At 40.9% G+C, this 21,713-nt stretch overlaps 1 protein-coding gene across 4 annotated transcripts in view; it reads right to left on the bottom strand.

Annotated features, from left to right (window-relative positions):
- Phactr1 (phosphatase and actin regulator 1) overlaps positions 1-21,713 on the bottom strand; it is a 455,390-nt gene that overhangs the window by 419,045 nt on the left and 14,632 nt on the right. For all 4 annotated transcript variants that reach the window (XM_029468518.1, XM_021179969.2, XM_029468519.1 and 1 more), the window contains exon 3: positions 8,333-8,479. In XM_029468518.1, coding sequence (XP_029324378.1) covers positions 8,333-8,479 — 147 coding nt within the window. The remainder of the gene's footprint in view (positions 1-8,332; positions 8,480-21,713) is intronic.

The raw sequence follows: 21,713 nt of genomic DNA, 5'->3' as shown, positions 1-21,713 counted from the left end.
AAATTTCATATAGATCAAGGCCGTCCTTGGCATTGCTGTGTAGTTGAGGATGACTGTGAAATTTTGATCCTCCTGCCTCTTCCACCTTCCCAGGGCTGGCATTTTAGGTATGCTCCACCATTCCTGTTATATGTGGTGATAGGGATGGAGTCCAGGGTGTCATGGATGCTCCACGGTCATTCTACAGAGTGAGCTCTGTTTATACTCACTGTGTCCACCAAAGGGCCACTGGAATCTCCAGTAGACTTTTTTTCCTCACTCACATGTGATCAGTTGTGGGGGTTATGGTTATGGTGGTGGTGGCTGTGATGGTGGTGAGATGGGAATACCATAGAAATACAGAACCCAGGGTGGTTTTACCTCTCATCGTGGGTTATTTATTTTCTTTCTGCAGCCTAAGAAAATAGCATTAAGTAGAGATAAAATGTACCCCCAAGAAAGTGTATTTACAATGTTAGTATTTCTGCATTCCGAATGCATGAGCTCTGCTCCTAGAAGACAGGTGTAGCTACCAGACGGGCATCAGTTGGTAGTGTGAAGGTTTGTATGGGAGGGTGGTGGTGGTGATGGTGGTGGTGGTGGTGGTGGTGGTGGTGGTGGTAGTGGTGTGGTGGAGGTTCTGGTTCTGGTGATTTTTGTTGTGGGGGTGGTGGTTATGGTGGTGGTGGTGGTGATGATGAGATGAGGTAGGAATACCATAGGAAAATGAACTAAAGATGCGGCATTCACTTTCCACTTTGTCCTAAGAAACTTCACTGTGTGTCCAGCATTGTTCTGGATTTCACATTCATTCAATTAATAGATCCTTAAAGCAAACCTCCAAGGTGGCCAGCACCATTAATTCCGTTTAACAGAGAACGTAGAGGATATGGAGGAGGGGAAGGTGAGGTGTTCCCTCACTGAAGATCCCACAGCTGCTGGAAGACTGGCAAGCAGAACCCAGAAGTTTCCAGCTTCTGTCTTTCCATTTATCGCGCCTACCTGGAAGAAGAAGCCTCTCTCGATGGCCTTCTTTCTGCTCCCGTTGGAGCTCATAAACCATATTTTATGTAATATTGGTGTAATGACAAATACAGCTTATAGGCTTGTCTGTTCATTGTTTTCAACAGTGAAGGAAATTACAATGTCTCAATGGGCTTCTAAAAATATCTCCAGTGTGGCCCCCATGCCTGTGGTGCCAGAGGCCTACACCTGTCCTGAGTTCTCAGTCCCTTTTCTTTCCCCTTGACTCAGGCTGGGGAAGAGAAGAAAATTTACCTCACTCTCAACCATTCAGAAGAAACAAGTCTTATTTCTTGGCAAATATTCACAAGTTTAGAAGTATCCCCTAGAAAGCCACCAGTTTAGTAGTATTTATCAAAGCGTGGGTGGTAAATCCACTCAGATAGATCATAAGTAGCAGTTTTATAATGAAAATACATGAGAATGGCTCAGGGCAGAAGGGATAGAATAGAACTTTACAGAAGGCATCAGACTGTACTTATCAGTTATAAGTATATGGATGGGTCAGTAAGGTGGAATAAAGTATATTTCTTACCTTGAGTCTCAGCTGTGGATGACTTAGGATTCCTGTCCTGGTTTCTTTATTTCCTTGAGCTATGTTCAGCTTTAATTGTGACATCTGAAAGTAGTTGGTGATGCTAGCTTACCCTTTGGGGTTAATCACGACCCTTCAGAACATGGAGTGTGAAGCTGTCTAACATGATATAGCTTCTAATTCTTATTTCTGGCTGCACTGCTTCACTACATTATAACTTCTCTATGACTTCGTTTCAATGTACAAGAATAATGCCAGTCTCCTTAGAGTCACGGATAAACAAAGGCCTATAAAGTCCTGGACACAGCAAAGTTAGTAAATGCTGTCTATCCAATACATGCTCTGTGTATGGTTCTAATTATTGATTTTTTTTATAGTATAGAATAGAGTTTATTCAGGGCATGGGGAGGGGAGTTGAGAGGGTAGTAGAGACAGAGAAAGGGAGAGAGGGAGAGGGGGGGAGGGAGGCAGAAGAGGCCCATGGGCACATGGAGAGAGGGGGGAGGGGATATGGAGGGAAGGGAGAAGGGACTAGAAGACGGAGAGGGAGCAGGAAGACAGGAACGCAAGAGCCTAATTATTGATTTCTATGCATAACCGTATTTGAATTAGACACCTGTAGAGTTACTAGACGTTTCCTGTGTTACTATTAGCCCCTAAACTGGCTTTCCTACTTCCTCACTCATGTATGACCTGGTCATATATGACCTGATCCCGTTCTTTCTGGAATCTCCTCTCATTCACCCCTCCCCTATTCAGTCCTCTACAGCTACACTGGGCTCCTTTATATACCCGGAATATCCTCACTGGAGGTCTTTCGCCTGGTCTTTCCTTGGCTTTCTCCCTTACTCTGTATTTCTTATTCTTTTACCTGAATTAAAGAACTTGAATCGACTTCCTATTTCTCCCCTCTGCCAACTTTGCAATCCACCCTCCTTCCTGCCACATGAATCAACCTCTTAGCCTGCTTCCTTCATTTTGTTCTTTACATGTATGGATTTGTGAAATACTTCACCATGTCCTTATAGATTACACATTGTTAATCTGAAAAAAAAAATCCTTAATCCAAAAGCTTCGGAGCTCAAATCTTTGTGTGTGTATGAGTGATTTGGGGACAGCAGGTGGATTTTATTTTCAAGTTTTGCAGAGTAGAATTGCTTCACTGATAAAATCATGCAAATGTCCGGAATCTCAAAATATCTAAAATCCCAAACGCTTCTGTTTCCGAGCACTGGACAAGGGACACACTACTGTGTACTATTGTCCAGAATCTGCTTTAGAACTTAAAATTCAAGAGAGTCAGATAGATACTATTTCATCACTCAGGCTTAGCAGTGTCTGAAAAGGCCCTGATACATAGTTAAGTGCTCAGTTAATATTCTTAATGGAATGAATATCACCAAGTCAGTATTTCTTCCCTTGAATAAAGGGCCCAGCTGGCATATGGGAGAAATGTGTGAGTAATAGAGACTAATAAAGCTCTTCCTGTACCTTTGATTAAACTATAATTTTAATATTAAACCAACATGTAATTTGGTTGGTTTAAATCCAGTAATAATGGGGCTTTGTTCAGAATACTTCACACACACACACACACACACACACACACACACACACACACACAGCCCTCTCATGCCTACAGTCACAGCCCAGACACTTGACCATCAGAGACTCTGCTGACAGTTAGTAGTTTGGGGCACAGAAGTGGGGCAAGAAAAGACCGATAGGAGACGTAAAAGCATTTGCACAGCCCCTTCATTCACGTATGTTAATGAGGTACAGTTTTACACAGCCCTTTCATTCAGGTGCGTTAAGGAGGTACAGTTATCAGGAGGTCAGCCCTGTTGTCTTTTGGAATTTCATAAAGGAAGTTGTCCAGATCCATCATCATTGGATAAGGCTATAAAACGATTCTCATGTTTCATGGATCTAGCCTTTGTTATGTTAAACGCTTATAAATTAAAAAATTCTAAGTGTCTACACGGTCCTCTTCTCCTCTAGAAGTCATATCCACTTTTCTAAGTGGCTGGGCACATGATAAAACAAACTATAAAGATACCAGGGTCTTCTTTGTCTCACACTATGAACAGCACCCGATGCTAGTTGTCTCCCTCAGACTTTATGTTAGTCACACAACACACTGGCTATACTGTATGTTTCTCTTTTTACTTCATTAGCTTGAGGAGGGGAAATGTTAGCTTGACAAATTATCTTTGGTTTCCACTTAAAATTTAAGTATTACTATCATATAACTATTTCATTTGTACAATAATCAGTGATCAAAATTACATAGAGAAAGAGCAACTCTACAAGCCACTTTGAAAAATGGTTTGCTTTAATAATAATAATAATAATAATAGGTATCTGTGCAAATTTATTGATATGCAACTTCTGTATTTATCATAGACCATAGCTCATTTGTTTCTGACAGCCCATATGTCAATGGAGAAAAGAAAGAAGCGTTTGTAGTTCATGGCCAAGAAAGTGCCTAGAAGGATCAATCCCCATGGATTTCCAAGCTTTATAATGAAGTTGTACCTGCCCTGTGGCTTTTCTGTGTATAGATTTGCCTGCCCTGGTTATGTAAGAAGATAAAGGGAAACACACATCTTTCATAGTATTTAATTATGGAGGAGGTGTTAAAAGTCCTGGATCTAGATGGACCTATCCACTCTTAAGATACCCAAACCAAGCCACTTATGACTCTTTTCATCCTGTGGACCTGAACGAGTAGAACATACCAGTGCAAACCAGAAATCTTTATTTTTCACTATGATCAGGAACAAAAGCAGAACCTAGTTTTATAAAAAATACAAACATGCTGGTTTTATAAAAAATATAAATGTTGACCATGCAATTCATTTAAAATATCCAGAGACAGAAAGCAACGCCGAAGTGTGGATGAAGAACTCTATCTCCTGAGCTGGAGAGAAAGAGACCATGCTGCATCAGCATGAAGACTTGAGTTCAGATTCGCCCCCAGAATCTGGGGTTGCACATTCACTTGTAACACCTAAGCTAAGGTTGGGGAGGGGGTTGGTGGAGGCAGTAGGATGATCTGGGAGCTGGGGGGCTACCAGCCTAGCTCTACTAATCCTGTCTAAAAGGACTAAGGTGGAGAGTGACGATCAGGTCACCAATGCCCTCTGGCCTCCTCACATGTATCTGCACATGCCCGTGCATATGGGTAACACAAACATACACACACACACACACACACACACACACACAGAGAGAGAGAGAGAGAGAGAGAGAGAGAGAGAGAGAGCATATCTTCTTATGTGCCACATATTACTTGGAGAGGGGGGTTCAGACACTCCTAAAATTAACCAGGAGTAAGCTGGAGTTTTGCACTGACTTCTCTTTAAGATACTTTATACATTCTTTAATTCTTTTCCATCCCCTTCAGTGCATAATTATATAGAACTTGAGTTTTAGTGCCACTTAGGCACTGAATATATCATATAATATACAGATAAGTGGAAGGCATAGGTAAGGCACCTGCCTCTTCAATGCAGGGAGTGAACAATTTCCTAAGGCAAGAAGATAAATTCTCTAAAGCTAATGCTAGTGATGCCTATTACTGCTAATAGCAGAGTGAACATACTCCCCTGTTGCAGACTGTCCTTTTGACACATTTTAATTTCTTAGGGAACGTATGAAGCCCACTCCCAGTGTTCTAAATGAGGCCTGGTGTCTAGATACCCTACAATGAGTACACTGTCTTCAATTTCTTTAGCTTTGACATTATCTCCAGCAAACACCCATCTCACCATACTTATAACTTCCAAATGTTGAGTGGTAGCTTAAAACCCCCAAATGGAGTTATTTTGGTCAAATCAAAGACATGGTTCAGAAAATTTCTGATCTCTCAGTTTAAATATGAATGAAGTTAACATATCCACAGAATGGTAAAAGATTCATGTTTTGATACTGTTGTTTAATTGTCATGGGACTGTAGTTTAAGAAGTATATCCTACACTTAGCCTGTGGACTTTTTCAAAATGAGGTTATTAAGTTCTGTCAGGGACAGTGTATAGTTGGAAGAATGCTGAAGTGCTTGGTTAGTTTTCAAACTGTCTAGTCCACTTTAATCCAGCAACTGAATGGGTTAGTGCCCAAGTTTGTACCTAAAATGATTCATAAGCAAGAAAAACGAAAATATTTATAGGTATCACCTTCAAGCATTGCAAAATGTGTAAAATATTAAAGATGGACTTATACACAATGAGGGGGCTTGAGGAGGCAAATCCTTAACAGAAGTACTTTAAAAGATTGAGTATTTATCTAGAGATAGCAGAGAGTCACTGCATGTTTGGGAGAAGGAGGCCAAAGGTACTTGTCTGGCTAGTTGTTTATAAACTGCTGTTAAGAGGCAAACAAAATTCTTGCTATGCCCAGATTACACAATGTATTGGGAGTGTGCAGGCTCTTCTGTTCAGCAGCCCTGATAACGACACTAATAGCTTAATTACAGCTTTCTGCTTAAGGAGATAAACAAGGCTGTTTGCTTTTTTCTCTTTCTTTAAATCAGGGGTTACAATTACTTTTAAATGCGGTGGAAAGGCACATCTGTGTGTGCATCTACTTTGTTAAGAAAGCAACCAGAAACCAGCTGGAAAGTAAAGAAAGGCCCAGGAGTGAGCAGGCAGCCTAAAATTAGGGAGATGGGGGAGGGGAGAGACGTCCCATTTGAGCATGGAGCAGTAGACATAAGAGATGCACAGTAAACAGGCAGCAGTGGCAGGGTGGGGGATCAGGAATTGAAAAGTTTTTAGGGGTACAGGCCTTCCATAATTTTTTCCTTGTGATTTAGTCTCAGAAACCACAGGAACACTCCTCTGTCTGCTGTCCCTCTGGCAGCCAAGTCTTTGCCTCCCTGCCCTTTGCTTCAGCACCAGGAAGAGAGGATAGCTCCTCCAACACTCCCTACAGAGCTGTGGCTGCCCACCACCTCCAGGTTTTCTCTAAATAGTGTTTGCCTTGTCAGTGTGCCTTTAGGGATGCATTAAGAAAGACACAGGAGGGACCAGGTCCATATCTGATTTACTTCCCGATGAAATGAAGACATGCCCTGTGTGAAGCAATCTTTTAGTTGGACTCCATAGCAATCTAAGCAGAGTAAAAGACTAAGTCATTGGTTTGACTCTGTGGCTCAGTGTCACTGAATAATAGCTGAAACCCCATACCCTTCTTCAGTGCTCTATTACTTCAGTATAACCCTACTAAGATGGTAAACAGTCTTCACTAACTATACTTTAGTTCATTTTCTTTCCTACTAAATACATGGAAGACACCCAAAATTCCTAAGATCATTAGCTTGGGAGAACAAGGCTGGTCCTAAAGCAAGCACTTCCCAGTTCTGTGGAAGACCTCCCAGAAATGTACTGGACCTGGAAGGTGCAAACAAGGATTCCCAGAAGAGTACCAAGAACTACTGCAGCATGTCACAAACAAATGACCAAAACTCCACAGAGAAGGTCTCTTCCCTCCAATTCCAACGCCAAAGGCAATCCCTGAGGAAATTACCATAGAACACGCCCTTTAAATAGTCAAGTCACCAAGACAAGAACATTTTTGGTTACTCCTGCCCAGTCAGTTCCCATTTTTTTCGGCCATAAAAAAGTTGCTTACTCAATGACTCTCTTTCTCTAGGCAATAGTCTATGTCTAAACTATTCTCCACATGACATCACATATATATCCTTTGCTTCAGTGTGTGTGTGTGCGCGCACACGAACACACACACAAGAAGACACAGACACATGTGCAGAGACACACCAATTCAGTTCTTAAGTTTTTTTTTTTTTTTTAAAGAGTTGTCTGCTTTTTAAAACTTATTCTGAAATTGAGTTGTAAGAGAGAATCAGCTCTCTGTCTTTCAGCCTGGAGAAGGAGGCATGAGAGGAAGGAAGACGGGTAGGGCTGAGGGATGGGAGCCACCCAGAAGTGTTCTGTCAAGTTAGTGGTGAACAACTTCTGAGAGAGCAACTCCGCTGTGAGTTTGGGCAGCGGTGGGGAAAAAAAGACAGACTGGTGTTACTCATTAGGTGTCCCAGAGCACACACCTGCAGCATAGTAACTTGGAATCTTTCTGCCCCTTCATTTACCCTTCCCCTAACTCTCTTCTTTCCCCCTTTTCCTTTCCCATCTTCCTCAGTCCTCTCCTTTCTCCTCTCCTTCTACCCTGCTCATCCTTTCCCCTTAATTCTATCTGGGCCACTTGAAACGCACGGAATCACCCAACTGCACGCTGAGGACCATGCTTGCATCTTGACCTCCAAGGTGGCTTTCCAACCACTGTTCCCAAGTCAGTCCCGCCCCCTCCCCGCATCAGTGCGGTGGCACCCTCCAGACAAAACCACCCGGCGGTTTGAATGTCACCAACAAGTTCCACCCTGTAGTAGCCCCGCCGGCAACAGCCTCACCCAGGAAGCCCTGTCATTCCCTCCGCCCACAGCCGCGCGGCATCCCTACCCCGCGCCGCCCGGTGATTTTGGGGGTCATTGTTATCACTGACACTTTTCTTCCTGGAAGGGGAAAGCCCGTGTGGGTGTCACTGGTTGTGTGTAAGGCTCTACGCGCTACCCTCCCCCATCCCTGCAATACACACTCTCACACACGCCCTCCCCACGCGGGCGACACAAAGGGAGCCAGTGTGAGAGCAAGGCGCCTGCAGGGCAGAAGGGCGCAGGGAGGGGGCACCAGGGAGGGGCGAGGGCTGATCCGACCCAGGGGGAAGGGAAGGAAGGAAGCAGGTGCCTGACACCCAGAGGAAGGCGAGGGGTGTCCTTACCTGCCCCCAGGTTAAAGGAGATCCTGGCCTCTGCGAGATATGGCGTGTCGCTCTTGGAGCGGACTCTTCTGATGGGCCGCCGGTCTATGTCATCCTCCGAAGAAGCCGCCATTAATGTGGGAGGCAGGAGCAGGGTCGCCCGGCGAGCTGAGAGGAGAAGGAGATGGAGAGAGGGGGAGGGAAAGAGGCGGAAAGGGGGAGGAGGGGAAAGGAGGAGGCTCACACACATAGAAAGGGGGAGGGGAGGGGAGAAGGAGAGGAGGGGAAGGGGACAGGGAGGGAGGGGGGAGAGAGGGAAAGAGGGGAAAAGAGGAAGAGAAAGAAAGAGAGAAAGAGAGCAGAGAAAAGGGTGAAAGGAGAGAAAGAAAATCCGTTAAGGATTGGCGGACTGGAGCAAGATCAGGTTAGCCCTGATCTGTACCCGGGGCTCCCCCTAACTCCTCTCCCAATGCTGGGCCAAGGGGTCAGCGCTCTGGGCCAACACCACGCCTCCTGCCGCAGCCCTGTTTCAGCCACTGGCACAGATAGGCTAATGCGAATAGGAAGACTCCCAAGCCAAGATGCCCAGTCAGCACTGTGCCCTCTCCCGCCAAATATGCTTCCTCGCCTTTCACAGGCAGGCGAATACAGTCTACATGATCCTAGGGGACTCTCTAGCCTGAGGCTGCCTCGGGACCACAGAACCCAGCTTTTATGCCCCTCACTCTTGCCCCTTGGCCTCAGGAGCAGGACACCTACCATTTCCAGGACAAGCCCCCTGTCCTATCTGTCCCAAACCAGAAGCACAAATAAAGTTCGAAACAGGTCGTTGCATCGTTGGAAACTCTCTTATCTGCCCCTTACGATTTAGAGGTGGGAAGTGGAGAAAGAGTGTAGACAAGTTTGGTAGGATGGGTTTCATAGTTGATATTTTCAATGTAGACCAGGCTTATTCACAGAACCAATGGTCCTCTTCTACACCCACTAAGTTGTAAGATGTGGTTCTCTCTCTACATCATACCTACTTATGTGAACCTTCAACTCTTTCTGTCAGTCACACCTAATACAAATAACGATGTGTGCACTGGACTTTCCTTCTGCAGCTCTGCACCATTATTCCTGAAGGAGAGGTGGCCATCAAAGGGCCTTGGATTCCTTTGAACCTTTGTACTGTCTGACTGTAACACTCCACAAAACACAGCAAAAGAACCAGAAGGCTTTCCAGGGGCGTGATCAGCACCCGTTTGATGCTGCCGCTGGACCTATTGATGAGCTAACCCCCTTTATGTTTGTCTTCCTGAATCTTCTGACACTATCTTTTTTTTCCCTACCCTGGTGTCACTACCCTTCTGTGTGGTGAATGCCCACCTCTGGTAGGTGGGCAACCTGACCTCCTCGGTACAAAGACCAGCTCAATGTGGCTTCATGCCCACTGCACTCCCACCCCAGGCTCTGCAAGCTCTTCTCTGTACTGCAGACGTTGTTCCTACTCATTTCATATCCACCCCATTCTGGGATCACCAGTCTCTCCCCACAGGTCTCCTGCCTTCACATAGTCATGGTTACTCTTGGCTTGCCTCTTCCTCTGCCTCTCCCACAGTCTCTGTGATCCAGTTTGTCCTTCCTATGGAACTCTCGGCACCCCAGAATTCCCATTTTCTTACTTCCTATTCCCTGTCTCTCATTTCATCTACTGCTTCCTGACTTCATCTCTCTACCAAGGTCCCTTTTAAAGGCTGCCAATGTCTTTCTAACAGTTAAGTCTATTCTTTTCTTGGGCTCATTGAAATATTCCATAACCCCTCTTTCTTGAACTTATCTATTCCTTTGCTCTTCCAGTACTGAACCACATTCCTTACTACTTGATTTCTGTCAGCCAGTTCTCTACAGATTAGTCTGAAATTGTTTGTCCTGCCATTCACTGCCTGCCCTCCCCCAACGCTGAGTCTAACTTCAGCCTATCCTTGAACCTTTCTCTCCCACTGTTTCCTTGCAGGCTACTCGGATTGCCTACATCTGACTCATTTTGGATGTCTGCAACCTGTGTTAATGTGCTTCACTACAAACTTCTTCAGACTCTTCATGTATTCCTAGAAATGTGTTGCTGTTGTGAACCTACTGCTCTAATTTGCATCCCATTGCTGTAATTAAAAAACTGACCAAAAGTAACTTGGAAGATGACAAGTTTTATTTGACTTATAGGTTATAGTCTGTTATTCTATCATCAAGAAAAACCAAGGCAGAGGACGGACCGGGAGGCAGGGATCGAAGCAGGGACCATGGAGAAAAATTGTTTACTGACTTGAGCTTCTAAGCTCATATTCAGTTACTTTACCAAGACTGAATAACTAGGGAATGGTACCACTCATTGTAATGGAGGAGTTGCCTTCATTAGATTCCTTGCGGTTCCTTCTTCCTAGTTGCCTCGAGTTTGTGTCAAGTTGATGAAAACTAACTAGCAGCCCTACCACATGGTAAATGCTCAAAAGATTTTTTTTTCTCAATAAAAGAAGTATAAGAAGGAGGGAGGAAGAAGGAAAGACAAAGTGAAGGAGCGTTAAGTAACTAATGAGTGTGTAAGTTGGGGATCAAGTCAATGTCTCCCTGAATTTGGACACTACACCTTCAATGAGTACAGTCAGTGTTCACAGGGTGTGGTTTCCAGGATTCATCATGGATAACAAAAGCCCAGAATGTTCAAGCTTATATAACATATTTGTATGACCTCCTGTATACTTGAACTCACCCGTGGATCATTCCCTTTTAATATGTCATCCAACACAGAATTGATGTAAATAATTGACCTGTCATACTGAATGGAGAATAATGACAAGAACAAAAAGTCTTTATTTGTACATTACAGATATAATTTCATCCCCAGTTGAATTTGAGGATGTAGCTTTGATACAGGTGGCTAGTTGATCTACTAATTAGATATGTTTGGNGTACTACATGTATCTATCTATCTATCTATTTATCTATCCATCTATTTATCATCTACCTATCATCTATCTACCTACCAACTCATCCTTATATTTAAGGATTTGAAACAGAATCTTGCTATGTAGCTCAGGCTGGCCCTGGATGTACACTATTGCTCTCTCTGACTTTGAACTCTCTACTCTCCTGCCTCAACTTTTTGGTTGCTAGGATTACTGCTATACACCACTATGCCTGGCTCCAACCACAATTTAAATTCACCCCTCTATTATATTTGACTCATCATTATATCAAGTGCATTCTCAGTGAAACACAGCTTTTTCAAAAGAATGGCTCTATTGCAATGGGGAAAGGTGGGTGTGTCCTTAATACAGGGGTCCAAATGAAAATGGCCCCCACAGACTCATAGGGAGTGGCACTATTGGAGGTGTAGCTTTGTGGAAGTAGGTGTGGTTTTGTTGGAGGAAGTATACCACTGGGGCTGCGGGTGGGCTTTGAGGTTTCAGAAGCTCAAGCCAGGCTTAGTGGCTCATTGTCACTTCCTGCTGTCTGTGGATCCAGATGTAGAACTCTTAGCTACTTCTCCAGCACCATATCTGCCTGCATGCTAACATACTTCTCATTGTGATGATAATGGACTAAACCTCCGAACTGTAAGACAGCCTCAATTAAATGTTTTCCTTTTTAAGGGTTGTCATGGTCATGACATCTATTCATAGCAATAAAACAGCACATAATCATGGCACACTGGTATCAGTTCTTAGGAAGGAACAGAAAGTAAAGAGGCTCAAACATCTCTGAATGTTACAGAAACCACGCCCCTGGAAATTAATGTAGGGCCTTTTGTTTTAAATGCCCGGGATTCCCTAGCCTATGTAATTCATGAGCCATGTCTGAAGAAGAATGATAGAGTTGTTTAAAGGAGGAATTAGTCATAGATTTCCCTTTTTCTTTAATTCCACTTACTGATTCTTGATACAGAAAAACACATTGTGAAAAAATTCTATTTCTTAAATGATGATCAAGAACTAAGGCTGCTAATAGTTTAAGGTTTACCTTTCTTCATAGATGGTCACATCATTATTATTATTATTATTATTATTATTATTATTATTATTATTATTATTATTATACAGGGTTGGGACATATAGCCCGAGTTGGCCTGCAACTTGATTTATGTATACAGGGTGGCTTTAAATTTGTAACAGTTCTCCTGCATTTTTCTTACATGCTAGGATTACAAGTGTTGCTACCACACCTGGCTACATACATTCTCATGTATAAGTTTATTACAGACTATTCTGTTATTCAAGTACTTTTAAATAGATAGACTTTTTATAAAAAATGGTAATAAAATACTATACCTTGATGCACACATGGTTGAATTCAGTTATTATATTTTACTTATGACTGTATCTTCCATTTCTTGCCTTTCCTAATATGCTGCTTCTCTGTCTTTTGACTGTTATTTTATTCTGTCCAAGCTGCTTCTTGCATTTACTTTTTATCTCTAACCATCTTCTTACAGAGTCAGTCTTTTTTCCTGTGTCCCCTCGCTTCCTATATGAAGAACTCATTGTGATAGTGTTACAATTGTATTTCCAGATTCCTTATCTATTTCATATTCAGAACTTATTCTCATTAAATATTAGATTGGAATCAGAAGAATCCCAGAGCGGGACTCAAAGGAGATGGACCCCATCCAAGGATGAGTATTATTTAACAAATTATGAAATAACACTGGGAGAAGGACGGACCTCAGTCACATCTTGTAAAAGTGTAAGGCAAAAAAAAAAAGTGTAAGGCTCAGAACACATGCAAAGGCCCTGCTCAGTTATAACACTCTATAGATATTTGTAGCTATTGGGTAATTGTTCGGATTAGATTATACTTTGTGTTTAACTTAACACAAGCCAGAGTCATTTGTGGAAGAAGATGTTTCAGTTAAGAAAGTGCCTGGGTCATTAGAATGATCTGTAGGCAAGTCTGTAGGAAATTTTCTTGATGACTGATTAGGAGGACCTAACCCACTCTAGGCAGCACCACCCCTAGCCATGTGGTTCTGTGTTGTATAAGAAGCAGGCTAAGCAAAAACTCAGGTGGAGCAAGCCAGTAAGCAGCACCCCTCCATGGCCTTTTCTTCAGTTCCTGCCTCCAGGTTTCTTCCCTGACTTCCCTCAGTGGACTATGTTCTGGCATGTCTAAAGTCAAATAAACATTTTTGTCACCAAGTTGGTTTTGCTCATGGACTTTATCACAGCAACAGAAAGGAAGCTAGAAAAGCTATTCTGGTCTTTCCCATTAAAAATTCTCAGCATCTTTTTGTCTCTCAGTCTTATGAGACATTTCCCTTTGTTAAATAATTATAAGTAATTATATTTAGGAAACAACATGCTATCTGTTAGTCTTGATTCACAGTACTCATATATATATTTCATAGGACTGAATTCTGTAGAATCTATCCCTTGTAGCATTTCTATCATGTGACAAACATTCATATTTGTATGAGGACTTATGTGGATATGAGAGTGTGCATCCAGAGAACTGAATTCAGTTATGACCTCAACAACTACCAATACAAATTTTTTTTAAATTGCTTTTTAAAAAATATGTACAATATTTACAATTTAAGTATGTACAATGTTTTCTTATTTTTCTAAAGCCTGCCAAACAGCTAAAATCTCAGAGCCTTTATTCATATTACTTCATGAGCTAGAGCCAAAAATAGAAGTAATATACTAGGGTCTCAAAATAAATATTTTATGGTTTCATAATTTCTACAGAAGAGAATCGAGACAGAAATACAAAACACAATTAGGGTAATAGATTATTATTATGGAAAATTTTGAGGTAAGTAAAAACTTATCCTTTAAATCGTATGCTTCCAGGACACCCTTGCATTAGTCAGGTGAGATTTGACCTTTGTTTCTTTATTTGTTTTGGTATATAGTTGTCCCAGGTATCCCAGTATGTTACTATACTTATATTCCTCTTGCTTCAGCCACTGAGTGCTGGAATTTCAGGTGTGTATTTACAGGCCAAAAATGTCAGTTCTGTATCCTCAGACTGAACCTACTGAGTTAGAGTTTAAAGGATGAGATGGAGTGTATAGATTTTTCAAAAACCTATCCAGTATTACAGTAGAGTTCCTGGATAAGTCAATAAGACAAGCAAAATAAATGCAAGAGGTAATTAATTTTAAAGCAAGAATAAACATTTTATTAGTCATATCTATTAGAATTGTGAATACACAGAATCCTTGTGAGTACATAGGCTGTGAGAAAGGCATACATTTCACAATATCACTGGATATGTTTGAATAAAACATCCGTCTTCTATATAAAATTAGAAGATAAAATTCTAGTTTTAGTTAAGATGTATTTATTTATTTATTTATATTTATGGGCTTGAGCATGGCTGTGCCAAGGTGTGCATGTACCACATGACTGTGGATGTCTGAGGAAAATGTGTATGAATTTGTTCCCTTCTTCCACCATGTGGATTCTAGGGATTGAACCCAAGATATCAGGTTTGGTAGCAAGCCCCCTTACAAACACTGAGCCATCTCACTGGCCTGAAAACAAAAATTTTAAAGTACCACACAGAATGGCATTAAAATTGTCAAATAGCTATGAAGATTTTTTTTTTTGTTAGCAAAGATGGGTAATAATTCCACATAAAACTATGAAGCTTCATGGATATAAATTAAGAATACCTAAGTAAAATGGAACTGATATTCTATGATAATTTTCATGAATATAAGAGCAAAAATACCTACAGATATTAGAAAATCTTCCTACTATGAATAAAACATCCATTCAGTATTCCACTAGAGGTCTTGGATAAATAAATAAAGCAGGCAAAATAAATGTCAGAAATAATTATTAAGGCATCAACCTTTAAAAATTGACCTATAGATCCAATGTAATTCCAAACAAATCTAAGCATTTTAAAAGAAAATTTGACAAGTGATTTTATAATGCATGTGGGAATGCAAAGAGAGACTAGTTAGCATGGTCTTGACAAATGAGAGTGAACTTGTAGATTTCTAATATAAGACCTAAGATTCATGAAAGCATAGAATACAAATATAATGTAAGATGAGTGGATGAATAGAAGACCTAAAAGCCAAAGGGTCCTGTGCTTTGGATGAGGATACCTTTGTAATATAGAAAGGCAATTTTAAGTAAATATTGCTTCATTATTTGAATATTTACAGAGTAGAAAACCACTCTGATCCCTTCCTCATATTAGACACCAAATCCAATTACACATGGCTCATGAACAAATATGTGAAAGATAATAGAATTTCCAGGTGAAAATCTCTCTCATAGGAAAACAATTGTGTAAACTTGGAAGAAAGTTTTAAGACAACTTTATAAGAAGCAACAAGCAGAAAAGAGCAAATAGCCACACTGAGTCACTGAAATTAAAGAACTTCTATTCATGTCAAGACATCATTTAAAATGTAATGTACCAACTCTCTGAAGTAAAACTAAAACACTGCTAATCAGGGAATGTTTAACACTAAATGCTTACTTAGAGAAAAGGAAAAGTCTCAAAGCAAATGGAAGTTTTTAATCTTGTGAATACAGGAAAGAAAAAGAAGAGGAAAATTTTCCAAATGAAAACAGAAGGAAATGATAAAGATAAAAGCAGAAGTCAATGGAATTGAAAGCAGGAACACAAAAGAAATTAAATCAATTAAAAATGTATTCCTCAAAAAGAAATCATTAAAATTGATTACTTTCTGGAAAAAAATGGATAAAGAGGAAAAGGCTGAAGAGAGAACTCTTCAATGTTAGGAATCAGATTGGGGTTCTCACTGTGGATACTATAGCTGTTAAAAGAATAAAGGGAAACACTGCAAATATCTTTAGGCGTGTCAGATTCCTTTGGAACACTTTGAATATGTTTAGACAAATAGAAGTAAACCTAAAGTTATCGTAGAACATGGCCAAAGCAGAATTACTTACGATGACCCCAAAGTCAGAGGGCACCGAAACAATACTATCTCTCGGCACTGTGTTCTTGGTTTCCTGCCATAAGCACATGAGCTCACTTCGATGAACTTCATCAGAGAAGACTCTGCTGATGAAGACATCACTCACTTTGCATGCAGGGAATAGCTAAATCAACCCCAACTGACCAGGAAACTCTCACCCTGCTGCTGGGTACCTTATGGAATGCCAGAAGGTGACACAGACCGATGGGGAAAATATATATCAATTATCTCATACACAGCTGGACTTGCATGCTACAATATTGACCTGCCTGACATGATAGTCCTACTGGTGTAATAGTGGCATACAGGTAACCGATTGCTTTATGACAAGCCATAAAGTCTGCTCCATACAAGGGATTATTTCATGTCTGCTACTGGGAAGTAGTCCATGATTGGAAAGACCGTAGACCTTTCTTGTGGACAACCTACTCTTGTGGTTTTGATAGGTGATCCTGTTGTGAAACTATCTTCTAAACATTTATGTTTAGATCTATAAATTTGTGTTGCTTTCAACTTTGATCAGAAAAGCTTCGTTGTACAGTGGGTAGTGGTTAATATAGTGACTCGTAACGAGTTCAAACGTCATACATAACTAATAATGAATGCTTGAGTAGATAATCATCGATATTCACTTCTCCCACTTAAGATGGGAACATTGTGGACACTGGGGAATAAAGAATGTATGAGCTGGCAGATAGAGAGGAGAGACAGGAATGAATGCTGAATTTTAGATTTTACATATCTGTCATATGGACTGACTCTGGTTGTAGATGACTTGGACCATTTTGGGAATGTTCATATTATACTATACCAACATTTTGTGGGTTTTTTGTTTGTTTGTTTATTTGACCCTTAACTAGGGGGCATTATCTTAACTATCTCTGGTATCTATACTTTTATTTTGTTTTTAATATTCATTTATTTTCTATGTATGAATGTTTTGTCTGTGTTTCATGTGTATGACTGTAATTTTTATCAATTTATTTAAGAATTCTATATATTTCTCTGTGTGGACTTCGCTTTTAAGTTTTTTTCTGTTTTTGTCTTATTGAAAGTAGGTTTTTAGATAGATGTCTTTCTTTTTTTTTTTTAAAGTACTTTGCTCTGAATTTTGGAGCTGTGACGAAAGGATGGACCATCTAGAGACTGCTATATCCAGGGATCCATCCCATAATCAGCTTCCAAACGCTGACACCATTGCATACACTAGCAAGATTTTGCTGAAAGGACCCAGATATAGCTGTCTCTTGTGAGACTATGCCGGGGCCTAGCAAACACAGAAGTGGAAGCTCACAGTCAGCTAGTGGATGGATCACAGGGCTCCCAATGGAGGAGCTAGAGAAAGTACCCAAGGAGCTAAAGGGATCTGCAACCCTATAGGTGGAACAACATTATGAAATAACCAGTACCCCAGAGCTCTTGACTCTAGCTGCATATGTATCAAAAGATGGCCTAGTCGTGTGCATGCATGAATACATGAATGAATGAGTGAGTGAACGAGGAAAAGAAATAGCTTCTGTTCCTTTTCTCAGTGGGATGCTAAGAGCTCACTTATTAATATGGAGGTAGGTGTTGTTAAAAAACATCATTTTGTATCCATTACAATACTTATCAATAAATATCAAGTAAGGGGAAATAAATCAAGAAAGAACCAACAGAGATGCTAAACCTAGAGGAAAGTTTGATGAAGATGAGGGTATTACTGGCTTTAAAGTTTCCTCCTCCACACTCATTCCTTTCAAGGTAGAATCTTGCCTGGCAATGAAAATGGTTACCTCTGGTGAAGAACAATTGGGTTTTAGGTGTCTCCAAATATGGTGCCTAGGGGAAAACGTGATGTTACTTTTGGAGTATTCTATCCTAGAAAAGGCATACTTGAGTCTCATCCCGAGAATATGACAGAAAATGCCGCATATGTCTGTTAAAAAGGCAGAGAAGAATCACGTGCTTCACAAAGGATGATGTCACAAATGGTAGGATAAGGGTGTAGAAATATTCCAGGGTCAAAAAGCAAGAGACCCGACCATAGACAGAGCTGTCCTGGACCATAGCCTTAAGCTGAACTGACGTTGGTCTGGATTTCATCCTGGAGTAGAGGGTCCTTTAAGGGGTGTCCCCAGTCAGCTTACATTGCAATGCAAAGAGCAGGTTAAATTAAAATATTACCGTAGCTGATGAAGTGCTGTGGTTTTAAAATAATTAGCTACACGTTCATTCCCATGGATAGATAGATGGGAGGTAAAGAGGTGACAGATCTCTTATGGAAACAATAAAGGCAACCAAATAAATCCAGGAAAAACATATTCATTCCTTTCTCTTTATGAGAATTTTCCAGAGGTTAAATAGAGAGGAGGGCCTACCCTTTTTTTAAAAAAAAAATGTATGAGAAATTATCATTATTAGGGAAGCCCCAAGTCTGTGGACAAACAGTATTAATATTAAGAATATTTTGTTTTAGATTAATTGGAGGCCCTTGACATTTTGTTGAAAATTGAGTCTTGTGTACTTTATTTAAGCAGATTAGGAATCTGGGCCGCAGTAATGAAACACACTTTGCCGACTGGCGTATCCTATAAGATTTAGAAAGGTAAGCCATGCTAGACCTCACAATTGAACCCAATAGGATGTCACAATGGCAAACTACAGAAAACACAAGGTATAAGTGATAGAAAAGGATGCCACTGACTGCAATACAACCCAGTTTATGGTAGTTACGTCCACATCTCAAGCGCGTTTAACAAAAAAAGACCAAGAATATTCGTTGAGCTGGGTTTTTGTTATCGCTAAATTTAGTTTGCAGATCCTGGGACATCTTTATTTTTTAGACATAACATTCTCTTCTAGGGAATCAAAATGTTCTAGGCAAAAAAAAAAAATGTTACTGGTGCCTTTTAACTTTTACTCTTCAGCTTGTCCTTAAAGGAGCTCTCTCTCTCTCTCTGACATACTCCTGACACCAGTTCTCCCCCCACACACCTTTTAAGATTTATTTATTTATTTTATGTATATGAGTACACCATTGCTCTCTTTAGGCACACCAGAAGAGGGCATCAGATCCCATTACAGATGGTTTTGAGTCACCATGTGGTTGCTGGGAATTGAACTTAGGACCTGGAAGAGCAGTTGGTGCTCTTAACCACTGAGCGGTCTCTCCAGCCCAACCAGTTCCCTTTTATCCTTGGTAAATTTATGAGGGACCATGACAGAGAGTGGATGAGTGCTTTCATTTTACTGCTTCTGCCCAGGTTCTAGATACATGATCTTTCTACAAGGCCCCATTTAAGTTTCACTTGCACGATATTAGGAGTGTGCTGTCTGCCTCAGCGTCTATCAGAGGAGAACCAGATGACTATGAAATCCACACTCTTGCTGCCACAAGCAGTAGAAGGCAGATTCCAAAAGATAGGTCCACATCTGGACACTGAGCTAGCCCTGTTTTCTATAGCTATATAGGACTAGGGACTTTGCTCTGAGTCTTCTGTAAGGCTAGAATATCTATCTTCTCTTGGGTTGATGCCTGCATATAGAAGGATGCAAGACTATTAGTTAACTCACCAAACACTAGCCTGGCAATCCTCTTCCAGAGGGCTTATGTTTCATGTCATGAAAAATTATACCTAATTTGAAACTGTTTATTTGCATGAGACATATTAATAAAACCTGTTTGTCTTTCTGGTGGCAAGTCTTTCTTCCACTCCCCATCTCTGCATGGCTGACTGCTTGATTTCTATGGCTCAAATATTTTTATCCCCACTCCTGCACTTCTGTACCACTAAGAAAATTAGTTCTGCCCTCTGCTTACCTCTGCCAACCTCATGGCCCTTTATGGTTTTCACTTTGCATATATAAGAACATATAAGAAAGATGATAGCAGTATTATATTCCTCTCAGCAAATAAGAAGTACTAGTTAAAAACACAAATGTGAGGTCAGCCTTCCCAAATTTGCATCCAAATTCCATCCTCGTAATTTCATGATTTCATACAAACCAGCATCTCTGTGAATCTACGAGACAGACAGAGTGCTCAAACCTTACATGTCTCCACGGGGATTCAAATGCATAATCCTTATTAAGTCTTTGGCAAACAAATGATTCCTGATAAACCTTGACTGTATGTAAGCTGTTATTACTCACCAGCCCAAAGCAAGGCTATAGCTGTGAAATTAAACCTTGGCACAATTTCAAAGCTTGATCGCTATCAGACTTACTTTATAAAAAAAATAACTCTCCGAACCTTTGCTTTTTCCTTATATGCAAATGAGAAATAAAGTGAACTCTTTCACTGGGCCTTGGGAGGATAAAACATTATGTAATAAATGTAAAACACCTAACACAGAGCCTGACAAACTGTGGGCGGACAACAAATGTTCATTGCTTCCTTTCCTCCCAGTTTCTTAAAGTAGACACTGTACAGAGCGGCTGGGGGCTGGCTGCTAAGCCATACTAGATGCAGAAAGGAAACTGCTTCAGGCTTTGCACATGGAACTGAGTCAGACAGAAACCCAAGCAGCTTCTATTATTTAAATGTTGATCATGCCTAGATGAAGTATATGTCACTTTCCAGGTCACAGTCACCAGGACAGCTAACAGCAAGCCTTATTGTTTTAATTGTGTATTTTCTACATGGATAGTTTTAAATATAGATGGTAATTAATCACATAATTTAAGGTCTTAACTTAAGGTTTTTGAATCCCTGACTCATGTTCACTGTGCAGAAAGGTGATATATTCTTGGTGTTAGCCTTGTGCAGGAAACCGCTTGCCTTGTTCATTTGGAAGTCACCTCAAAGTAAAGTCTGCTAGCTTGAGTTATTTGAGTCACTTTACAAGCAGATGATAGCATTTAGAGATAGGGGCATCAGTGTCCTGCTTAGTTTTTTATTATTTGACACAAGCCAGGGTTGTCTGGGAAGAGGGAACCACAAATGAGAAAATGCCTTACCTAAAGAGGCCTGTTGGCAAGTCTTAGGAGGAGGGGATCAGATTTTAATGGCTCACTTGGGAGGGTCCAGCCTACTATGGATGGTGCCACCCCTGGGCAGATGATCCTGGGTTGTATTAAAAATCCAGCCAGGCAAGCTGTGAAGAGCAAGCCAACAAATAGAGCTCTTCCATAGCCTCTGCTTTACTTCCTGCCTTGGGGTCATGCCCTGACATCCTTTCATGATGGGTTATATAGAATGAAAAGTTCTTCCCCAACTTGCTTTTGGTTGTAATGTTTATCACAACAATAAGAACCTGACTAGGACCTTCAGCCTTCACTGAGGTCCTAGGTTTTGTCTAACTCCTCGGCCACATCCACTATGTTATATAGGTAAATACCTAGCTCTCACCTCCTACCATCTAGTCCCTAGAAATGTAAAAAACTATAAAGCTGGGAAGACTTATGCTTGAATCCTGGCATTATAGTTGATACGCACACACACACACACACACACACACACACACACACACACAC

This window comes from Mus caroli, chromosome 13, assembly GCF_900094665.2.
Source record: "Mus caroli chromosome 13, CAROLI_EIJ_v1.1, whole genome shotgun sequence".
Lineage (NCBI taxonomy): Eukaryota > Metazoa > Chordata > Mammalia > Rodentia > Muridae > Mus > Mus caroli.
Note: the sequence above shows the minus strand (reverse complement) of the source record. Positions and strands in the feature narration are given on the sequence as shown.